This window comes from Euprymna scolopes, chromosome 24 (genome assembly GCF_053919585.1).
Source record: "Euprymna scolopes isolate OS-2025 chromosome 24, ASM5391958v1, whole genome shotgun sequence".
Taxonomy (NCBI): domain Eukaryota; kingdom Metazoa; phylum Mollusca; class Cephalopoda; order Sepiida; family Sepiolidae; genus Euprymna; species Euprymna scolopes.
In genome coordinates, this window is record NC_136505.1 from 62,528,225 (window position 1) to 62,553,278 (window position 25,054).

The 25,054-nt window shown below is 34.3% G+C and overlaps 1 protein-coding gene across 1 annotated transcript in view; it reads right to left on the bottom strand.

Moving 5' to 3' along the window:
- Positions 1-21,849: 21,849 nt before the first annotated feature.
- LOC145246746 (histone acetyltransferase type B catalytic subunit-like) overlaps positions 21,850-25,054 on the bottom strand; it is a 142,807-nt gene continuing 139,602 nt past the window's right edge. The window contains exon 11 of the mRNA XM_080108513.1: positions 21,850-22,430. Within this exon, the coding sequence (XP_079964639.1) occupies positions 22,254-22,430 (177 nt within the window). The 3' untranslated portion in view covers positions 21,850-22,253. The remainder of the gene's footprint in view (positions 22,431-25,054) is intronic.

Here is a 25,054-nt window from a genome sequence, read left to right on the forward strand (position 1 = left end):
TTTCCTATTCCAGTAAACTCTTTCCAAGAATTGCAGGCTTCTGGAACTCTCTTCCTGCTGAATCTTTTCCTCTTACCTACCTACAGCCTAGATCTTTTCAAGACTAAAGCCAACAGGCATTTTCTGCCTTTGCGGTGATCATGTTCTGTTAGCTCCTTACATCAAGTGGCTTCATGCCTTGTCTGGATCGATTTACATATATAAAAAAATCCACTTTACTTTCGGTCTCCCCTCTCCTTCCACTGTATAGTGAACCAGCCCTACAGAGAATTCAACAAAAAATGGCTTTAAAAATCAAACTATTCCTCTTTCATCACAGCTATGCTTTTCGGTGGATGCGTGTTGAAATTATTTGAGCAAAAATGTATTTTTTTTAGGACATGATATTTTTTTTAATACTTTTTATACCAGCCAAGATTCCTTCTTTATTTTGAGGTTCATTAAGTGGCAATTCAACTGATTTTCTTATAAAACAAGTTTTACATGTAGACATTGCATATATGTACGTGGTATTTTTTGTGACTTGCATTTGTAGCTGCACACATGTATGCTCCATCTCTTTTTATTTCTCTTTGCCATCTCTTTGACGGACATTTTACACTTTTCGCACATTTGGATCTACACAGAAAAAGCTAATGGGCCTTCCTACTTCCTCTTTCTCACAGAAGAGATGCTGCGAGTCTATCTCTGCTCTATTGTTATTTTCATGGCAGGTGCTCGATTGAGATTTGATTTATGGTCCTCCTCCCCTACAAAACATTCACAGCAAGTACTCATCTTTCTAAAACAACTGTCGATAATTTCCCTTACTCTGTATTAGTGCTTAAAACTAAACGAAAATTCCATGAGCAAAGTTTCTTTTCTGGGACACAATATTGCAGGGTTGCTTCTTGGCTGACTATAACATAGTTGTTTTAAAATCTTATGTAAATAAGTTCTTGTTGATCCGCCCTCTTAAATAATCAAACCCTATCCAAATTCCGCCATTACCAATCAAGATATTGTCTTACAGTTTACCCGACATTCATTAATCTTCATCCTCGTATGGCTCTAGGCCTTGATAAGCGGTGACCCTATAAAAAGAACCTAAATTAGTTATACCTCTGCTTGACAATGTAAAGATGAGCGAAAGTCTTAATTCCCCACATTAAAAGCGGACATTTTGTATAGCTCTGCTCTTGTAGGGGAGACAACCCAATGAGAACTGTAAACATTGAATTTAATAAAATAGATTCTTACATAATTCACCAAAATGAAACAACAATCTATATGCACCATTAAAAATCTGAAAAAGAAAGAATGAGGAATGTATTCCCAATTTAAAATAGTATGCACATCATTTGGCAGTGGAAAGAACTCGAAAAGCAATGAACAGTGCATTTCTATCCTGATCGCTTTTTTTGGGGGGTGGGGGTGTTCCATTAAGAACATAGGATCTTCGTATTATTTGGATTCATCGGACTACTGCTCTCATCCCGAGTGTGATTTTCACATTTCGTAAGGACCAGTGGTTAGAGTACTTGGAAAAAGCAATCGTAAAAGTGATATTCTCTTGAAGTTTGAAGGTTCAATTTTCAGTGTGGGCAACTGAAAAATACAATTGCCAATTACTTACATGGCTGACGGAACAAGAGCATGCTATTTTTGTCAAGTAAATAAATGGTTCCGTTTCAAATTATGTACAAATTCCTGAGAAGAAGGTTGGAGATTACATCGACCGAAACGTGAAAATCACACTGAAGATGAGAACAGTAGTTTGATGAATCCAAATAATACGAATAATCAATCCTTATCTCAAAAATTCAGAAACGTCAACATAGGATCTTATTCTCTTTTACTGTAAATACTGAATGGTTTTGTTTTTTTAGCAGAAAAAAAACACCCCAACTGATGGAATTGAAACTGTACAGATATTCTTTGTAAAGAAAACATATTACAACTTGGGGACAAAGTAAAATAGGATTGCTCAATAGTGCAAGTGCGGTATTGTGGTAACCGAAACTAGTTAAATAGAATAGACCAAAAGGATGACGCACTAATAACTGTAATTTTTTTGGTACTTTTTGTGAAATTTTCTTGGAAATTTATTGTAATTATTATCCACAGATAAATATAATCATTGTTTTCAGTTATATTTTATGGTTTGTTTATTACTGTGTTTATTATTTTGTTTGTGTACAGTCTGATGTCGACATCACTTGACCAATCGTCACCAAACTTGGTTAAAATATCTGTTATGGTCTAACTTAGAACTCATTCAATTAGGAGATATCTTTAGCAGTAGCAGCTACAAGCAGCATCAACAACTGCAGCAGGAAGGTGATGGTTGCTCAGTGGTTAACGAGGCAGGCTGACGAGCTGGGTGTGCCAAGTTTGAACCCAGTTTGTTCCACCTAAGCACTGTTACTTAACGACATTGGCAACCTTCAAGTGGTCCCTTCTGTATGTACTTGATATCCTTCTAGAAAGAATTGTTAATTGAAAGATATCAAGGAAACGAATGCCAACAAAAATCATCATCATGAATGATGCTTAGCAACAACAACAACAGCAGCGGTTAGTGATATTGCTATGCTATAAACATTTCTAAATAATAAGCCATTCCCAGCTGACAAGACCAGTATGGAAGTAATCAGTTTCTATTAATAAGGTGTGACAGTGACTAAGACAAAAAACCGGACATAGGATCTCCGATTCTGAAGTCAATATATTTAGAAGTTTATGGTTTGTGAACAGTTTCCAGTTTGGGGCAGTCAACAACAGTACACACACACACACACACACACACACGCACACGCACACGCACACGCACACACACACACACACACACACACACACACGATGTATTGGAGTTTGTTTTTTCTCTTGTGAATTTGCATTGTTTTATTTATACTTGAGAACCAGTGCTTGCATTCTTGGCATACTGCAAAAATTAAACTACTGAGTAAATTTTAAATTCTGCAATTGCCAAAAATTTATTTTCTTATTATCAGAATTTAAATAATTTGAATATGCACATATGTACTTAACAATGTAACACACACACACACACACACACACACACACACACACACACACACACACACACATACATACATACACACACACAATCCTCATACAAAAATAGGCACGGCCTGACTTCAACATATACGAACATACAGATGTTTTCACAATATGAACTTTCTTTTTTCTCTACTAATGGATCATTTATTCAATACCACATAGAGTCTCTAACCTTCTTCCTCGTCCAAACTTTTAGATATATAACATAGTACATATGACATATGAGCACGTTGGAAAGTATCAGCAGCAGCAAAGGATGGCTGGCTCGTGAGGAGATTTGCAGCAGCAGCCGAAAAACGTGCGTATGCAAATTAGGCAGTGTGCGCAAGAAAAAGGAAAAAAAAGAGAGAAAAATACACCACGTGCTTGGAAGAGAAACAAAGTGTGACGTTGAAGAAAATGAACGTGTAAAGTCGAAGGCGAGAAATGGTTGGCTAGAAGAGAAGTGTACATCGGGTGAGATGGACGATAGTGAGAGACTTTTAAGTAGTGTCGAAACAATTATAATGGTAAGAAAAATCTTTTTGTTGAGGAAGAAAAAATGCCGACCCGGATTTTTATTTCTTTCTTTCTTCCTAGTTTTGTTTTTATGAATTACTAAAGTAAAACGTAACGGCCACGTTACACATATAATCCGTTTGCTACTAACCCTCTTTCTCTCTTCTGGATCCCCGAGCATCCGATTTTTTCACTTGAAGATAAAAGAACGTAATCTGTATTTGCTATTTTGATTCTTACTCAAAACATTTGAATTTACAACAAAACAGCCGCAGCAGCCGAAAAACGTGCATATGCAAATTAGGAAGTGTGCACGAGAAGAAGGAAAAAAAGGAGAGAAAAATACACCACGTGCTCGGAACAACTATAGATAATTATCTTAGAAAATTGACTTAAATGTTACAATGACACTTTGTGTTTCCATTCCATATTACAGTGACCCTAATGTGATCTGAACACACAACTTATCACTGGCACTACTTTCTTGCATATAAAGACCGTTGGACACACGCAAGACACAGCAGATATTCTGCATATCTAGATCAAAGACTGAAGTAGCAGAAAGGTGAAAGCTGCACTTTTTGGTGATAACTTCAGTCTGTTCATCGTAGAGTCTAGCTATTTGGCCCATATTGTAGCCAATGAAGTCCTGCATTTGATATTATCTTGATCCTGAGCTTGAAAAGTTTACTTAAGTTGGAAATTTTTTACAAAATTTAATTTTTGTCGAATTCGGTATATGAATCTGATGGTGTTTGATGACAGTACAAAAAAAAAAAAAAAAAATCAGCATTATCTTAGAAATAGTTTTTGAATTATCAACGTTTCCATGATATAACTTCGGGAACGCTTCATTGTCAAGCAGAAGTATACAGTCTCACGACTGACTTATGTTCTTGTCCATAAATGTTTTTAAATTCTCCATTTTTTTCATCTTCATGAATTTTAATATTAAAAGAGTGGTGGACATAGAAAATATGACAAAAAACAAAACGTAAAGCTTTTCATTTAAGGAAGATTATGGCTTTTTCATAAATTCATTTAATGCCTAGCAAAGTTTTAAAAAATTATGGACAACCAGGTCGGTACAAAAGTTTTTATCCATTTAAAATTTAATCATGCAAGTGAAAATGAAATGATTTTGAAAACCTTTATTCATAACAATAACGAACTTTGCTTTCTATAACTTGATTCCATCGATTAACGAACTTATAAATGCCTCCCTTGTAAAATTCTTTAGGTTTTGATGTGAAATATCGATCTAACTTATGTTTGATCTTCTCCTATTAGGTGTTGGTCTAAAGCCATCTAAATGATTTTGTAATCCTCAAAATAAGTGATAATCCAAGGGATCTAGGTTAGAAGAATATACAGAATGGAGCAAAATTTCTCAACCAAATTCTCCCTGGAGATCTTTGGTCAGTAGTGCTGTGTGAGTACAAGCATTATCATGATGGAAGATGATTCTCTTTCTGTTGAATAGAAAAGGTAATTTTCGGGTCAACATGGGTAAGAATTTTGCAGACAAAAGCATCAACGATATTTTAATAATCTGAAAGAAAAAGTTGATATGTTTTAGTAATGACAATATGCATAAAATAAATTACAAATGCTTTAAAATATCGCTCCTACAAACCGGCAAAAACTTTTGCAACGACCTGATACTCCCAAAATTAAATTACAGAGCAAATTTTAAATTCTGTGATTGTCAAAGGTTTATTTTCTTACAATCAGAATTTAAGTAATGGGATATACTTGAGTTACACACAAATTTATTATGTTGTTGACTTACAAAAACAATAATAAAAAAATTCCTTAAATTGTTTTCCAACGAGGGCGGTATCAACATTCTTATTTTGCTGTTGTTTTATTGTCAAATATGTTACAATAGAAAAGTATTAAAGTTTTTTGGACTTTTTTTTTGCATAATAGAACGTTTGTAAGTCGTCATTGCCGTAGTAAAGGCCTTACCTCATAGAGAATTCGGCTTGAAGCCTGTTAACCTTCTATTCTTTTTACTTGTAGGTCACCACTTATTAAGGCCCAGAAGCCACTCTAGTATAAGAGCTAATGAGTAACAAGAAGACAACACAGTGATGATCAGTTATGGTAGAACTTGTCTAGGATTTAGTTATTTAAGAGGATGATTCAACAAGAATTTATTTACATTAGACTTGAAAACGACCATGTTATAGTTAGCTGGGAAGCAGCCCCACAGTATTGTGTTCTACAGACGGACAGTTCTAGAAAAGAAACTTTGTTCATGGAATTTTCGTTCAGATACAGATAGAGGAAAATTGTTGATAGTTGTTGTAGCTAGACGTGTATTTGTTGCGAATGTTTTAAAGGGAAGGATCATTGATTGAAGCTCAGTCAAGAACCTGCAATCATAGAGCAGAGATAGACTTGCAACATCTTTTCTGTGAGAAAGAGAAAGCAGGGAGGCAAAAAAAAAGACTAGGTTTCGCAGACTGTTTTGAACTTTGTCAAAGCAGGAAAAGGTGCTCTTAGTAGCTCCTCCTCAGATGTGGCAACAGTACTTCATCTAAAGATGTTTTTGACTCTTGTATAAGTAGCAGACGACATTGGGAATGAGATACTTTGTAGAACGGTAAAATGATTCAACCATTTTCCCAATGATCTTCCATTTTAGGTCAGGAATGCAGGCCAGTCCTAGAAGTTTGTCAAAGCAGTTTGCTTCCTCAAAATGAGAGCCGTTCATGTGGTGGAAAGATAGAAGTTTGGTTTTGGATGCATTAATGTTATAACTAGGCCTGTGACAACAGCATATTCTTTTCATTGTTTTGACTCTCCAGTGTGTATCCATGGATATCTTATATGTTTGTATATAGAGTGATGTGGTTTTCGGTTGATTAACTGTGTCTAACTATGTCGGATATATACTCGAGAGTCAAAACAATGATAAGAATATTCTCTTGTCATAGCCCTAGTCATAACTAACCACGTTTTTATTCCATTTTATTATGTGCTGAAGGTTGGAGGAGAGAAAATCAGAAAGACCTTGGTCGTTGTCGGCCTTTGAAGTGTTGCTATAGATTTTTTGTTACACAAGGCAAAACTGAACATGTGGTGACTGGTGAACTACTGTTACTCTTCTGTGCAAATTTCTGACTTCCCCTTTTCCCTACATTGCAACTGAAGCACGCTTGTTTTATTTTTTGCCAAATAAATTGAATTGAATTGAATGTTCTTATCAGTTAGTAAGTAGTTTTTTTTAGATCATTTAGTAAATCTCTCTCTCTCTCTCTCTCTCTCTCTGTCTCTGTCTCTCTCTCTCTCTCTCTCTCTCTCTCTCTCTCTCTCTCTCTATATATATATATATATATATATATATATATATATATATATATATATATATATATATATATATATTCAAAAATGAAAATGAGACATTTAGATCTTTGTCTAGAAGTGAATCTGTCTCTTCTACCGGCGTCTTCGGTTAGATCAAAGAATGTTTCCTTTCTTTTTTAAGATCACATCTTCAAATGTACTGCGTCGAATTTACAATCCGATATAAAAAAAATGAATTCAACTGAATAAAAGATTCTTGTCCAGAATTCCCTCTATATTAAACAAAAAACAAAAATAATCTTTATGATAGAACGAAAATGTCATATTCCAAAAATCACGTAAATTGATCAAGTTAGTGCCGCAATCTTGAAGAAACAAAGGCAGATAAATCCACAATAATTAAAATTTGTTGATCAACCCTGTAATGTCTACGATTTCCTATTAAACACTTAAAATCGTTTAAAAATGATTTTCATTATAAAAATAAACCTAAGTGATCAATTTATGTGATTTTTGGAATATGATCTTTCCGTTCCGTCACGGGTACCTACGCCGTAAAGATGTTTCTGTATCTTTTTTTTTTTTGTGAGAATTCTGAACTATACTTATACTTTTTTTGGTGCTTATTTAGATTTGCGTTTATAACGAAAAAAATAAAGAAAATGCAGAAAAGTCTTTATGATGTGCGTACCCGCCACAGAACGAAGATGGAATATTCCAAAACTCATATAATTTGATCAAGTAGTATCAAATCGTAGGACTTGTCTTGATGTGATGTGAATGAAACAAGTTACCACATTTGATTGAATTCAAAATTCATCCCTGGTTACCTTCCCTTTAATACCTCTCCAGTAGTTAGGGCTCATAATGGCTTCTAAAAAATACTTAATCGTTAAAAATCGTAACATTTAATTTTGTTAAATAAAAAAAAGATTACTTGACCAATTTTCGGGATTTTTAGAATATAACATCATGTCGTGACAAGTAGGTACACCATAAAAAGTTTTTTTTTTATTTTTGTTTTCCTACATAAGTGCAAGTCGAAATAAGCACCACCCTTTTTTTAAATCTCAAATATCAAAATGAGACATTCAGATTTTTGTATTGAACTGAATGTGTCTTTTGTGTTTTAGATTAGATCAAAAGCAAAATCTTAGAATTTTTCTTTTCTTTTTAAGATCATGTTTTCAAGTACACTGCGTCGAATTTACAATCCAACATAAAAAGAAATGCATTCAATTCAATAAAATAATATTTTAAAATATCAACAAAAAATCGCCACATAAGTTTTAGCCATTTATAGTTAGCAAAAAATCAAAAAAACAAAACAAACAAAAAAACAAAACAAAACAAAAAAATACTGATACCAAAACTATATGGTAACAAAATACTAAACACTGTAATCAACAAAGTCATGACCGTAATTTTTAAAACCAATTTCTCATTCCTAATTGGTCAATCTTAATCAAAACAGCTAAAGCCATTCTCATAACCTAAAAAAGAACACAATAAACAAACGCCCCCTAGTGAGCAGCTGTTGTTTATAAATTTTAAACTACTCAATAGGAAATGACGTCGATTGTTAAACACTTACAAATCACTGTTATCTTTATTCCCCCCCCCTCTCTCTCTCTTTCCACACACGCACGCACACACACACACACACATTTCACGTAAATATATCCAATAGTAAAAGCCATCAAATTTAACGATGTTGTTGAGAGTGCTTAATAAAAAAGAGCAGAATATTATTTTATTCAATTTAGGTAAACAAAATTATCATTTGTCGCTACAACATATTAATTGCTTTAATCTAAAAAATAGATTTCATCAGGCGTTAAGTTAAGGCCAGTCTCTTAATGAAAATAAGAAATTCGGAAGGCTTTTGTATTTCATTTTTCCCTTTTTTAATAAAATTATAATTCAAATAGTGTGATTGGATTTGTCGAAGAACAGAGGGGAGGTGGTTTAATCAGCAGGCACCAGACACAGTAGGAAGTAGCCCTAAACTAGGTCAGACAGCTAGACGAAAATGGGAAAAGGAGGCAGGGCATAGTTTAACATTCTAGAAGATGGTAAAATTTGTTGAGAAGAGAAACTTAGTTTGAATTTATAAAAATTAAGTTAGAAATAGACTTAATTTTAATATCAACTTTTACATTTTTTTATGAGGAGCCTAAGATTCTAAATTAAGACCTTTTATAACATCGATATAACAATAGATGTACTCCGAATCTCTTAACTGTACCTTCAGCAATTACTGCCTTCCATAGTTGGCCGAAACGTCGTAAAACAATAGCTAGAAGATGAGAATAATAGTCCACAATAAATAAAAGGATAAATAATACAAAATTACTCATCTCAATAAGAATTCCAATTAATATACCATTCGGTACGGACCTGACAATGAAAGATCAGATAAATAAATAAACGTGGATTTATAAGACCAAAATATCCAACCTTGATCGACCTTTGGAGCCCGTGATGCAGTGGATACAGAGATTGAATCTCTACAGTTCCAAGTGAGTATTGTCTGAAGATAGCGGTTTCAATCCTACCTAAAGCCGGCCAGAGGCTTAGTTGGCCAAAAAGGTGGTGAGATGGCAACAACTATGGAAGGCAGTAATTGTTGAGAATGCAGTTAGGAAATTTGGAGTTCTTATCTCGTTGTGGTTAACCGCCTGACGAAGGCCAGAGGAATAGTTGGCTGGAACGTTGTGAAACAACAACTAAGAAAGATGAGGATTATAGTTCGCAGTAAATAAATGGATAAATAAAACAAAAATTTCTTAGGAGAATTTGGTTGGGAAATTTTGCCCCATCCTCCATATTCTTCTGATCTTGCTCCATCGGATTATCATTTATTTTGAGGATTTAAAAAAACCATTTAGACGGCCTTAGATTAACATCATGAGAGGAGAATGAATATAGGTTGGATTGATACTTTACATCAGAACTAAAAAATTTTACAAACAGGACATTTATAAGCGTGTTGAGAGAGGTAATCAAGTTACAGAGAGTAAATGTCGTTATTGTTATGAATATATTTTTCAAAAACACAGTTTTTCATTTTCAAGATGAAATTTTAAATCAGCAAAAACTTTTAAATCGACCTACTAATTCAATAATTAATGTCGTGTTAAGAACAAAAGAAAAAAAAAAAGATAGCGTCAACGGTATTAAAAAGTGCAATGAAACCGGGAAAGTTATTTTTGAAAAAAGATAAACTTGTTAATGAAATGAAACAGAAAATCTTTGAATTGATAAGAATTACAAAATAAATCGCACATAGCATGCCGTATCACTATTATCTTTATCGCTTCTCTTTATATATGCACTAGAAAGAATACCTGGTGTTCTTTGGGATTGAATGCAACAAACCTACGTCATTTTGCACTAAGCCAATAACACAATCTTTTTTTTATGGAAATCGCTCCAAGCAAGGCATGAAACCACTTAATATAAGGAGCTAAAAAAAATAAAGATAAAAATACTTTAAGGTCAAAAACTATCCAAAGATAAGTGTTAGGTGGATATGTTTTGACTCATAAAACAGAAATTCTTCCTTTGTCAGAAACATCGCTCATGGAATACGAGGACTAAAAAACAAAATAAGAGAAGCAAGATTTACAAGGCTGTAGAAAGTAAATCATTCTTATTCATGATATTGATCGAAATACATTTTGAGGCACATCTGGCATTTCCCAGAAATAAATGATGACTCGTTTCTACTCCACTAAGTCCTGAACTATCTGTTCTATTAATATCTTTTTTTAATTTCTATAAATTTCAAGCTATGAATAAAATAAAGTAAAACATTTTTTTATGGGTGTTAAGTGTAATCTAGACCTCACGGTAATGTAGTCTCCTCTTTGATCAATATATTTATCCAATTATCCTAGGTAATGCAGTTTCAGACTTTCTACTTTCTCCTTCTCTCTCTCTCTCTTTCCCTCTCATAAGGATTGTTCCAAAAGTAAAGCCTCCTATTTTTTTTTTAACTCAAAAAGTTAAATTACGAAGAAAGCGGTACCATTAAAATGAGTGACCTTTTGTGCTCCAGAATTTATTTTTCCACTATTCTCAATGCATTTCTGCCATGAATTCAATGATGCATCTCTGCTTCTGATGCAGCACGTCCATGACAGAAGTTGCTTTTTTAGAGTCTCACACTGTCAGTATCTAAAACAGAGATGAAACTTTCAGGTCAGGAATGTACAAACTGAGTCACCATAACAATGCAACTTGATCCATTCAGGCGGAATAAAAATAGGAAGCATTGCGTTTTGAACGCCCTCCCCTGTGTACGTACATACATATATATAGTACTTGTTGAGAAAGTACTTCTTTCAAACTCCTCAGTCTAACGTTCACAGGGAACATGAATTGTAACAGATACATTGAGAGCATTGCCAAGGCTGTTGCAAAGAAGGTGAGCTCTCTCTACTGTGCTAGAAAGCTACTTCCACCTGAAAGTATTCTGTACCTTAATAAGGCCACCATAAACAAATTCTTGATGAACCGTTCCCTTAAGTAATCCAATCTTCCAAATTTCGATTACTAACGACTACTGCGATATTATCCCATTGATTACTGTACACTGAATAACTCTTATCCTCGAATAGAATCAGGGCCTTGATAAGTGGTGACTCCTATGTAAAAGAAAAAAATATATATATGGAGTATTGTTGTTACATTTGGGCTGGTGCATCTGCTACTAGTCCCTCACTCCCTCACAGGGTTCAAAAGAGAGTCGCCAACCTGATAAGTACTGAACTGCCATCTAAACTTCAGCCTCTGTCCCATCGACGAAATGTTACATCCCTCTGCCTCTTCTACAAGTATTTTAATGGTGAATGCTTTGATGAACTACAAGCACTTGTACCCCACTTGACGTAAATACCCCCAACAAACCCGACAAGCAGCTAAATCCCACCCCGACACAGTAGAGATCCCTCGGTATACTCACCAAACTTTCACGAAAAACACTCGTCTAGCCAAAACCACTATCAATGATATCCCACACTTTTTATCTGTGCCTAAACCTAAATGTAGATTCCATGAACAAAGCTTCTTACTTAGAACTGCACGCCTGTGGAATTGTCTTCCAGTTTCCTGCTTTCCAGCTGACTGCAATCTGATTGTCTTCTAATGTAAAAAAATTCTTGAATCGTTCCCCTAAGTAATCCAATTTACCAAATTCCCACTACTTATGTTTACTACGCTATAATCACATTGACTAATGTATACCCATTAACCCCTTATCCTCGAGTGACCTCCGGGCCTTGATAAGTGGTGATTCCTGTGTAAAAAAAAAAAAAATTAAAAAAGAAAAAAAGTTTCTTCCCCAGAACTGCTAGACTTTGGAACTCTCTTCCGAGATTCTGCTTTCCCAGACTTTAAGTATAATGTGAACAGACATCTTGCTGCTCATCTCCCTTCATAATATCCCTGCAACTTATGTCCCTGATAGTAGCCCCCTACTTCAATGTGGCACTGTGCCTTGTTTCAGGTACGAGAGTGGAAATGTTGCATTTGTGCTAAAGTTGACTGTTTTTTTTCTAAATTCCCTAAACAGGGCTCAACTTTAATTTTATAACAGGGCTTTATAACTAAAATATTTTTCAAATAAATATTAACAGATACTAGTGTTTCATGCTTCTGCAATCATCCGCAGACTGTTTCACTGTATCACAAGTCTTCAATGTGGCTAGAGAAGCAACTGTCTCAAGCTGAGGCCGAAACTCTACCAATGCCAGTGCTTTTAACCTCTCTGCCATTTGGCTGCTTCTAAGCAGATAGGCGAAATCACGATGATAAACATTATTGAACGTTAGAAGTTTTATTTGTTACACAAATAGCATTGCATTTATATGCTGGTGCTAGTTTGTTATTTCACTCACTAGTATGCTCAACCCAATAAAGAGAACATATTTAGTCATCCACAGAGTGTTTAGCTGCATTACAGCTTTTCAGTATGGCTGGACAGGCAACTACTTCAAGCTGGGATCGAAAACTAGACCTTTTATATAATGTTTCTTGGCTAAAAATGATAAATTTCTTCACAATTGAAAAATAAAATTATAACCTTATGAAAAACAAAGTTGTGTAAATTAAACGTTTCTATAATTTGAATATTTAACCAAGTCTTTTACTCTTTTTCAAAGCATGTCCTTTTGTGATAAAAATACAATTAGCCAATTTTTTATGGTTTCTTATTACATGATTGGCTTCATTTCACTATAATGCTGAATTCTATTTATGTATAGTTTTTACATTCTGCATAGAATTTAAAATGAAAACGTTCTAGCAAACAGAAATATTTATGATTGAGATTGTCGGACTGACTTCCTCATCTTGGTTGTTATCGTCACAACGTTTCGTCTGTTTTGCCCTCTGGCCTTCATCAGGTGTTTTGTATCGAACTGAGGAACCGTTTGTCAGCAGTCTCGAACCCAACCCTTTATTATTATTACGGGGGTACCGTGTTCGGACTCCAGCTAGGCTCTAGGACATAGTTGCTGATTCTCTGTTTTTGAATGTTACTTTTTCACTGCCTTCGTTCAGGATTGAACTCAGAACCTTGGGTAACTGTAAACTTTGATACAACGTCTAGGACCACTCGGCCATATGTCACTAGGACAATTCTTAGTTGGTTTTTGTTAATGCAAAATACAGACAATTACTAGAAATATTTATCTCTCTCTCTCTCTCTCTCTCTCTCTCTCTCTCTCTCTCTCTCTCTATATATATATATATATATATATATATATATATATATATATATATATATATATATATATAAGTGACCTTGTCTGTATGTATGCAAAGTCTCTACCAAACTCCCCCCTGAATATTTAGTCTACAGAGTTAAAATTTGATGCATAAGGTATTTGGACCTGTAGAACAGTTCTGATTTGTTTTTATGTAGCTACTATTGGGTCAAAATTGAAAAAAAAACCACTGACCATGGCCTAGTGTAAGTTGACTCTACCCGCTTTTTTCCGCATATGAGCGAATTAAATTATATGTTAAATGTCATTTTTTTTTTTACTTTTGAAACCACTACTTTATATTAGGTACAATGGCTATATAATAATTTTTTTTTTTTTTTTTTTTTTTTTTTTTTTTACAAAGGCATCACCACATTATCAAGGCCCAGAGGCCACTCAAGGATAAGGGTTAAAGAGTGTACAGTAGAAATTGGTCAATATAGTAATCATTAGTAATGAAAATTTGGTAAATTTAATAACTTATATGGAACGGCTCATCAAGAACTTATTTACTTTAGACTTGAACACAACCATATTGTAGTCAGCCGGAAAGCAGGAAAACGGAAGACAATTCCACAGGCGTGCAGTTCTAAGAAAGAAGCTTTGTTCATGGAATCTACGTTTAGGTTTAGCCACAGATAAAGAGTGGGGGAAATTATTGATAGTGTTTACAGCTAGACGAGTGTTTCTTGTGAAAGTTTGGCGAGGGGGGACCAAAGATTGAAGCTCAGTTGAACACTTTCCATGAAAATAACGATACATCAGAGACAAACTCGCAACATCTCTTCTGTGAGATAGAGGTTGCAAGGAGGAGAAAAGGACATCTCCTACGAGGCTACGAAGTCTATTTTGAACTCTATCAAGGCAGGACAAGTCCTTTCTAGCAGCACCTGCCCAGATGTGGCAACAGTATTCCATCCTTGGACGTACCTGGCTCTTATATAGGTAGAGAATAGCATCAGCAGTGAGATATCTACTGGATCGATAGAAAGATCCCACCATTTTTCCAGCGGCCTTGGCAACAGATTTGATATACGTGTTCCATTTAAGATCAGGAGTAATGGTCAAGCCCAGAAATAAATATGAAATCTGCATGAATCAAAATATAATATTTAAGTATATTTTATGTTTGGGCAGCCTGCTAGTAAAAAATGAAAATTGGCTAGCAATGTTTAATTCGTCAGCTTAAATGCTTTTTGGGTTTGACTTTGACAATCTGACAAGATAACTTTATATGCTAGATTATATGTTTGAGTTGCAAAGAGAATCTCTTTTTTATCCTATGTTTCATCCTTTTATGTTTCATCTGTAATATAAAGAAAGTTGTCAATTTGTCTGGCTAAAACTTAAACTATCAAAAATTTTCTTTCATAAATAAAACTTTTTTACATACATTATATATATATATATATATATATATATATATATATATATACTAGCAAAGATACTCATGCTTAAGTCCTGACCTTAATCTTTGACCTTGAAAAATGGTGTGCACCATCCCTAGGTCATGATCAATTCAGTGGTGTGGACTGTAGGAGAGTATATATACATAGACTATGACCTTGACCGTTATCTAGGAAAATGGTGAGCACCATGCCTAGGTGGGGTACCATCATGCCAGGTTTGGTCATGATCGGTCCAGTGGTGTAGGCTGTAGGAGAGTTGTACATACTGACACAAATGCTACTATTTTATATATAGATATTTTATTTAAAAAACAAAACAAAAAAGAAAAACGATTTGACTCGGTGGGGGGGGGATCTTAAGTAGGACGACCCCTCTCTGGTGTGTTTGTGGTATTGTGGTGATTGAGAACTTTAGCTAGGATTAGCGTAGACAAATCAAAGGTATACGGACGAGGATAACCATAGCCCCCTCCTCTCCCTATTCTTTTTTTTTTTTATTGGACTTGTGCCTAATTTTGTTTTGTTAAATCTGTTTTGACAAAAAATATATAAATCAAAGATGTTTTCCATAAATAAGTCATCACTCATCAACCACTCGAGGATAATGGTTAATTAAGATGGATAGATTGACAGTTGAATGATGATGAATATCATGAGAAGAATAAAAATCTCCACATACAACCCATAACAACAGTTGACTCAGAAAACAGTAATCCCCCCCCCCCCCCCGTTGTTAGAAACTTTGTTCATTGTGTGTTATAACAGTTACTTTATTATGCGTTTTTTTTTTAAATTTTTAACTTCAAGTAAGACATATTGCACTTGGACATAAGGACTATTTGAGATTGTGTCTAATGAGACACTCTGGGGAGTTGAGCAGCGAGATTTCTGTTCACATTAAACTTCTGCAAGTTAGTACAATCAGGAAAGCAGGAAATAAGAAAGAAATTCCAAAATCTATCAGTCTGAGGGAAGAAGCTATTAGAGTAGAAGCTATTAGAGTAGAAGGCCTTTTGCCATCTAGGAACCTGAACAGTGAAGAGGTGGAATTTTGTTGCTCGCTTGCTCGTCGAGGAGGCACTATGATTTCATTAGAGAACATTTTATGCAGATACTTGTAAAATAGGCACAGGGGTGGACTATTGTGATGATGGGAGGTTGGAGCTTGACCAATAGTGCAAGACCTATTAGATTTGAAACTCTTTTTTGACTCCTGTCTGAGAATGAGAAACTAGTGGTAGATGCACCAGCCCAGATGTGTCAGGAATACTTTATGTATGGGTGAACTGTGGCTTTGTAAAAATATAGGATGCTCTCTGGTGTGAGTAATTTTCTAATGCGGTTCTTATTTCAGATTAATGCAAGGAATTCGATTTATAGTTAAAAACGAGATTTTTCAGTCTGTACAAAACGTGTTACTCCCCTTCCGCTCAGGTGTTTTCTTTTTAAAAACGATAGCTGACTTAATTAATTACTTATATAAAGCAATGGCGTCATGATTATTTTCAGTTTGATCTACTTAATCATTTTGATTATCTAATCAAATAGTTTCAGACTATCATTAGTTTTATTGCCAAGTTTTGGTTTTTGTTATCTTCCATTGTTTAGAAAAACAACTTTTAATATCATGTTTACTTTTTTATTTTTATGCGAATTGCTCCAGACAAGGCATAAAGCCACTTGATGTAAGGAGCTAAAAAAAAAAAAAAACTATTTCAAGGCCAAAAACATGGCAACTTGAAAGTGTTAGATGGAATAGATTCTGACCCAGAAAACAGCAATTCTTCTCCCTTTGTCAGAAACATTGATCATGGAATGTGAGGACTAAAGGACAAAATAAGAAAAGCGAGAGTTACGTGACAGCCGATATTTTGTCCTTAAAACTTACTTAAAAGCTCACAGCCGGGCAGTTCAAGACTTCAGGAGTTCCAAATTTGGGCAACTGACTCCACAACCCTGTTTTTAAAGTGTACTTTATTTTAGAAATTATTCTTACCAGTATCTTCAATTTAAACAACATATTTCCTATTTTTATACTTTGTCTATTATATAAAGGATAACTATACAGAATACGGACTGTGATGAAATAACATTATTATTATATTTACTGTACACATAGATTCGAAAAAGTTGTCAAAAAACAAATATATAACAAATAAATGTTATCAAAGGCAAGATAAGTTACTTTTCTACCTAACTGGATATATTTTTTGTGTTTTTATTCAATGTAATATGCTTATTCAGCTCGAAAAACATGCAGTGTTTACCAATGTATTGGAAAATTCAAAATGGCGCCCAACACTCTCTTTAACATGGTAAGTTTAGGAAAAGGTGTTATAAATAATAAACTAGACAAAATACTATTAAAAAAAACACCGAATATATGTCAACTTATGTCACGGTAACATATCTTGAGCGAATTTCTAACAGTATTTTGTCTAGTTTATTATTTATAACATCTTTTTTAATCACTCTAAAAACATATAAGATATCAACTGATATATACTCGAGAGTCAAAATAATGAAAAGAATATCCTCTTATCATTATACATTATACCTTGTCACTAGTAATTATGAGGCAAGGGCTGCACAATCCCTAATCACATATTTTCTAAACCGGCACTGCTTGATTCCAGTGGCAAGGAGAAGTCCAGGACAGCTGGAAACAATGCTGAGATAAGTGGAGAGCACATACAGCACCTGGTATTCCAAATGGTCACCCACTTTATTACTGACTAGGCTCAACAGTGCTTAACTTTGGTCATTTAGCAACAGCATATCAAAGTATAAGACATCAATCATTATCGTAATATTTAGTTTAACACCTGTGTTACCTGCTGCCACGAGTTGGACGTCTTTTAAGAAACGGACTTCCAAACTAACCTCTCTCTGAGCAGGTCTTTATTCTGTTTCTCCTCAGGTCCATTTTTATTATTTCCCACGTTTTCTTTGACCTTTCTCTATAAACTGAACCCAATACCTCAACTGTTCTGTATCTGCTAACCCGGGAACTCTCATCCATTTTCTCAATGTGACCATACCATCAAGGTCTCCTGCTATGCACACATCTCTGTATATTCTCCAGATTTAATCTTCCTCTGAGGTCATCAGAACTAAGTCTACCTTTAAGATTCACATTACACATTCAGTGTATGATTACATCATTTCACATCATTTCTCTCCATGCACTGCATGTCCTCAACCCTCACTAGCCAGGCTTCACTTCCATACATCATCACAGAATATACACATGCCTGATAGACTTTTGCCTTGGTCACCAGTGATATTTTACTCTATTTGTTTCTAATTCCTGAAATCACATTAGAACTTACTCCAATAGTATCACAAAGCTTTGCCATGCAGATAAACTTTATCCTCATCTGAGTTCTCATCCATCTGCATTATTTTACATTTCTTACACACAAACATAGTATCATCTCAATCTACCTGCACTTCTGGTGTATCCAATATTTATAAATACTACTATAAAAAAAAAAAAAAAGAAACAAACAAACTGCACTCAACACCCCTTCCACAAACTTAGCTAGGGAAATTTCATCTGTTTGGGAGCTTCTCAAAACTACAATCATTATTCAACAATTTGATTTTGGTAACATTCATTTTCAGACGTTCCTGGCTTTTTGGCTAGGATCTGATGATTCACTTAAGTAATTGGTCCTTGGTCAATGTAGAGGAAACCTTTCATACCGAGACAATTGCTATTTATTCAGAGTGCCCCCTTTTTGGGGGAGTTGTTTTTTTCCCCCCACATTAAAAAATGACCTTGTGTCTAATTTGCTTTCATGAGGAAGCAAATAAATACCATATGTTCTGATGCTACACTTCACCTTTTCTGACCTCAGTCAGTGGAGGAGTAATCCTTCTAGACTGAGGCAATTTTTATTTTTGTTCCTATCCAGAGTGCCCCTTTTTGGTGAGCTGGATTTTCCCCACATTAAAAACCGTTCTTGTGCCTAACTGCCCTCGTGGGGAGGCAAGTAAATAGGAACGTTCATTTTCAGACTTTTACATTCCATAGCATTTTCCCAAGTCTTTAACATAACGTCATCCATTGTTTTACTAAACCATCAGCACACATCTCTCTTTTGGATAACCGATGTGAGAAGCCCCTTGTCAAACTTTTGCCAGAAACACTATCAATAATTTCCCCCAATCTCTATCTGTGCCTAAACCTAAACATGGATTCCATGAACAAAGCTTCTCTCCTAGAACTGTCTGTCTGAGGAACTCCCATGAAAGAAAAAAAAATGCAGCAATGCTTATGAAAATCACAAATGATGTTCGTAAAGAGAAATGTATAATGTATCTTGGGCTTGATGCAACACTTCCAGATTCAGGGTACATAAATCCACAGGATATTTTCGATGAAAATATCTCTATCGCTATCATGAGCTTTTGTTTTTCATTGCTCCCTTCTTAATACTTCAACTTTTTTCTTTTGAAATTCTGGAATATATTTTTGTATTTCTAATACATTTTTTTTTTTAAATTTGGGAATATATTTTTGTATTTCTAATACATACATTATATATATATATATATATATATATATATATATATATATAGCCAGTAGAGTTTAGTTTCCCAGAAGTACATCCAATGAAACAACATGTGTCTACCAAAAAGTGCTCAATGAGTAAACAGAGCAGGTATATGAAATTTTTGTATAAATAAAAATGAAATGTTTGTATAAATAAATTTCATTATATATATATATATATATATATATATATTTTTTTTTTTTGAAAATTCGGGTATATATTTTTGTATTTCTAATAAAATTTTATTTTTTTTAAAGTCAGGAATATATTTTGATATTTCTAATATTTCAACTTTTTTTTTTTTTTTTTTTTTTTAAATTCTGGAATATATCCCCCCACCCCTTTTATTAATGAGTCACCATTGATTAAGGCCAAACGGCACTTGTTTAGAGAGGTAATAAGATGGATTGTCTCCTCAATGATGATAAATATTATGAGAGGATTTAAAATGATTAATGGATTGAACAATCCACCTGAATTTTCAAGTAAATAAGACCTTCACTGCTTATTTTTTATTTTCTTTTCAGGGTCAGTCAACGTAAGGAGCAGGAAGAGGGGGAGGGATCATGTTCAACTTTTGGACATCCACAAAAAATTGACACAACATTTTACATTAAATAATGTAACAACAATGGCCAGCGTAAGAAGTGGATGACCATTCATGTATTTTCACGTAACCACTTTATATACTAGTGGGTCTACTCGGCCAGTTATGAACTGATATTGGATAAATAGTTGGTATTGGTATTTCCTGAAGAAAAAATAAATAGAGGAAAAAAGCAAAAGTTTGACAAGCACTAAATTCAAAGTAGTAAACATGTATAAACATGCACTGGGTTGCATGTTTTGCTGATGCATATGAACAGCAGACGTTGCAGACAATAGATGCGTGACTAAAGAGAAAAAAATGGTTGAAGTCTGGCCACCTAAGAGATGTTTTCTTTATTTGAAGTAAAATAAATACCTCATTAAACACGAATCATGCTAAAACAAATCTATGTGAGATAAGTAATGTACCTATATCCTGGAACGATAAAATCGTTGCCCTAGAAAAGACGACATGATTCCATTTCCGTTTGATGAAAACCGGTTTTCTTTTTTGTTGCAGACCATCTATTAGTTGGCCAGTTGTGTACAAATCTCAAGAGCGATAGGCGCCTTCTATCATGTCTGAAAGTGTCACAATGTTCAACGAGCGAGATTGGAAATGTGCTACTGGTGCAACTCATGCTTTCTACTGATCCAAATTATGACAACAGGACCATTGCCATCACCCTCAAAATGCAAATCTGGACAGTTCAATGCTTGAGTGCACAGTTCAACAAAGTTTCCGGCCATGGTTATGATCTTTGGTATGGTTTCAAACGAGGGTCACATCATGGCACTTCACATCTTCGAAGTCAGCTTGAAAATCAACACCAAAGTGTACCTGGATTTGCTGAAGAGTGTGGTGATCCTTTGGTGAAACCAGGTGGCCACTGGCAGACCCTGGGTGAAGCAACAAAATTTGGTGCCTATCCACAAGTCCAAAGAGACCCAGGCTAGGCATCAGAGGTGCTATGATTTTGTACCCTTCTCTTACTGGCCCTCCTCCCCCGCCCTGAACCCGCAGGACTACTTCGTTTGGTCATATGTCGAGAAGATCACAAAGATGACCTCTCACAACACCAAAGTCAGCCTGATTACCGCCATACGCTTGTGGAAAAGGCATGTTCCTGGTTCCAGACCCGTATCGAGGCAGTGAAGGCAGTTACATTGAATAGATAGCAGCTCTACTACATAATTAACTAACCTGAATTAATTTTTTCAATAAAAATTTTAAAATGAAGCTGTAGTGTTGTTTTCTTTAGGGTGACAATTTTATCGTTTCACCCTGTAGATGGGTTCCAGATACACCTTTCTTGAATAGACGCTGTCTAGCCGTTCTCTTCGGTGGATATCGAATAGTCAACTGCTGGCTGATCAAATGGTGACCACTGATAAAAGCCAGAATCTAGTTAGAGGTGAAGGGGTTCGAGAAGATAAGAGGAGGGGCCAGTCAGAGCTCTAATTACAATGTTTAATTTACATGGAAAACATTAAACAGATAAATTAAAAATTATTTATTTTTGCAATCAGTTAATTCTGAAAAAAAAAAAAAAAAAAGACCAAACAATAAAATTTTAAGAGGCATGACTTTATGTCGTACATGTTTGCTTAACCAAAATAAAGAAAAATTGAAAATTCTGGAAAAATGATTAAAAAATTTTTTTTTTATTCAATTTAGTCATAGAAAAATGACAAGAAAGTTTAACAAAAAAAAAAAAAAAAATGTAAAAAAAAAAGAAAAAAGATGAATTTTTTTTTTTTTTTTTTTATAAAATGAATTTTTTTCCTTCTTTTGACTGAGTGCATAGTTTCACCTGGGGTGAAAAGAATTCATTGAATAAAACTTTCTAAGACATTTTGAGATTCTTTCAAAGGAGAAATCCAAACAAGAATGTCCTGCTGATAACATTGTTTGAATATAACACATTTAAAGAACAAGAACAAGAACAAACAATTGTCTTAAAAAAAAAAAAAATTCTAAATCGAAATTGGTGCAATGTCTTCTTTTGTATCTTATTCCAACTCTCCCAACAAAGAAAATCATTTCAAAATTCTTTCAGATTATTCAAACGTTTCACAATATGCTGATACATCCCCAGAAATTCCTGAAACTGATTCTCAAGAAACAAGTGGCGTTGTTCAAGTGTCATATTTGGCAAGGTAGCTGACAATTCTTCTGGGTTAAGAATATTTTCCAACTTCTTGAAATCGCGGCCATTTTTCTGAAAAAAAAAAAAAATTAAAGAAAAAAAAAATCTATTATATAAAGGGCAAATGTCTTTCTGTACATCCAGCTAAAACTTGGAAAATACACAACAAACACCCATAAAGTAGGATGTATAATACTTTAAAAAAAAAAGAAAAAAAGATTAATTATATTAGGAGGTCAAAAGACGATTTATATCATTTAATATTATCCAGTCATATACACATCTTTTAACATTTCCCAGTCACTAATTAAAGGAAAGTAATTTTGATTTTTTTTTTTCACAAAGTTATTTCCCTTACACAAACTTGAATTGTGTATGTTCAGAGAGAGGAATGAGCTAGGCGAAGAAGAAAGAGGGGGTGCGGAGGGAGAAATATAAAGGGATAGATGTTATGTTGCATTTTTGTCCCAGAGAATACCAGATGGCTCTGCTAATTTTACATAATTGGTTTAAAAAAAAAAAAAAAAAGGACCATTTTCTTAAAAAACGGCATCAATTCCTTTTTCATTTTGTGTCACGCTATCAATAATACACAAATAAGTTACAACTGGCATCACAGTTACAACTTTGCAATATATTCCTCAAAGATTTCCATATAAATTTATATCTTAGATGATTTTATTTTTAACCTGGTAAACATCAGCAAGAAATCATGTCTATCCTGTCCAGTAAGAGAGGAACCGCACGAATCGGAGCAACAGTTCGCGTGCATGCTCGAATGCGATTCTACCTTACACGGACAGACCCTGATAACTAATTAAATTTAACATTCAGAATAACAATGCCATTAGTTAACCTTTTCATTCTATTATGAAAAACATCATAGAACGGACTTACCAACTTTTTCATTGATTTATAACTTAACTAGATAATTGTTACATTAGCATTCCCGCAAACGTTTTTATTAGAGAGAGAGAAAGAAAGACTGTGCGTGCATGTGCACGTCATTCTAATTCTGTTTTTGTCATCGTCTTATTTCAATTACTACTACTGCTATGCCTTTTGATGAAAGAGAGAGAGAGAACGAGAGGGAGAGAGAGAGAGAGAAAACAAAAGAGAGAGAAGGAGAAAGAGAGGGAGACAGACAGATTGTGTGTGTGTTTTACTAAACAAACAAACCACAGATGTCAAATGGCAACATGGGAAACTCGAAACTTATTCTCTCATCAAAACTCGATTTTGACTCATTGCGTTTTCCGTTTTCCGTAACAAGCATACTGTACTAACATTTACCTCAGTCTAAAGGGTTTTCTCTTCAGATCAACTTTATTCCACAATAAATCCAACTTTGAAACTCTTAATCGTCTTTGAAAACTTTTCTTTTTTTTTTTTTTATTAATCTTTTTTTTTAAAGGGAGCCACTCAAGGATAAGGGTTCATGAGTGCACTAAAGTCAATCGGAAAATATCGAAGTAAAAGTTAGTGAAAATTTGGTAAATTGGATTACGTAAGGGGATGGCTCATCAGGAACTTGTTCACATTGAACTTGAAGACAACCATATTATAGTCAGTTGGAAAGCAGGCAAACAGAACAGAGTTCCACGGGCATGCAGTTTGAAGAAATAAGCTTTGTTCATAGAATCTGCACTTAGGTTTAGGCACAGATAAAGTGTTTCCAGTAATAATTGCTTTTCTACCTTATCGTTTTCTGTAACAAACACATTGTAACAATATTTACCTCGGTCTAGAAAGATTTCTCTTCAGATTTGTTTACTTTTGTAAAACTAAACCAACGGAATAAATACTTAGCAGTGTTGCTTTCAATTTGATTTTACTAAATGAAATATTCTTATTTCAGCCTTTTCTAATTTTTAATTCAATTTTTTTGTTAATGTTTAAGCCCCCCCCCCCCCCGCCTTCCCCGTCAAATTTCGCTTAACACTTCACAAATACCTACTTATGCAATTTGCAGATTGTACTGAAATAATGAGAAATTTTGTTAACTATTAGGGACTTTCAATTAACATTTTCATAGACAAACACTACCATATACAATTACATCTAAATTGACTATCATAGCTAACAACTAGCACGGTCCATATTCTGTATAAGTACAAGGTGCTCCTTGCTTTGTTCAGGTTTGGAATAAAACACCACATTGATCATGTCCGCCTTTGAACGATGATTATGGGCCGTAAACTACAGTTATTAAGGCAGTGAGTGTCCGCCAGTGCTCACAAGTGCTTGCCAGCGACCATAGGTAAACCCCAATACCTGCAAGGACTCACATCAAAACAGCAGGACTTGACAGTGCTATGAAGTGAGAGTAGCCAACTTAAAAAAAGCAATGACCAACATGGATGATAGTACCCATCACTCTATGACAGTGCCCGACAATTAAACAGATAAATTAAAAATTATTTTTTTCTTTGCAATCAGTTAATTCTGAAAAAAAAAAACAAAAGCCAAAAAAAACAAAACAATAAAAAACAAGACAAAACAATAAAATTTTACGAGGCATGATTGTATGTTGTAAAAGTTTGCTAAACCAAAATAAAGAAACATTGAAAAATTCTGGAAAAATGATTAAAAAAAAATATAATTTTTTTTTAGTTATACAAAAATGACAAGAAAGTTTAACACAAAGAAAAAAAAAAAAAAAATAATGAAAAAAAAAAAAAGATCAATTTGTTTTT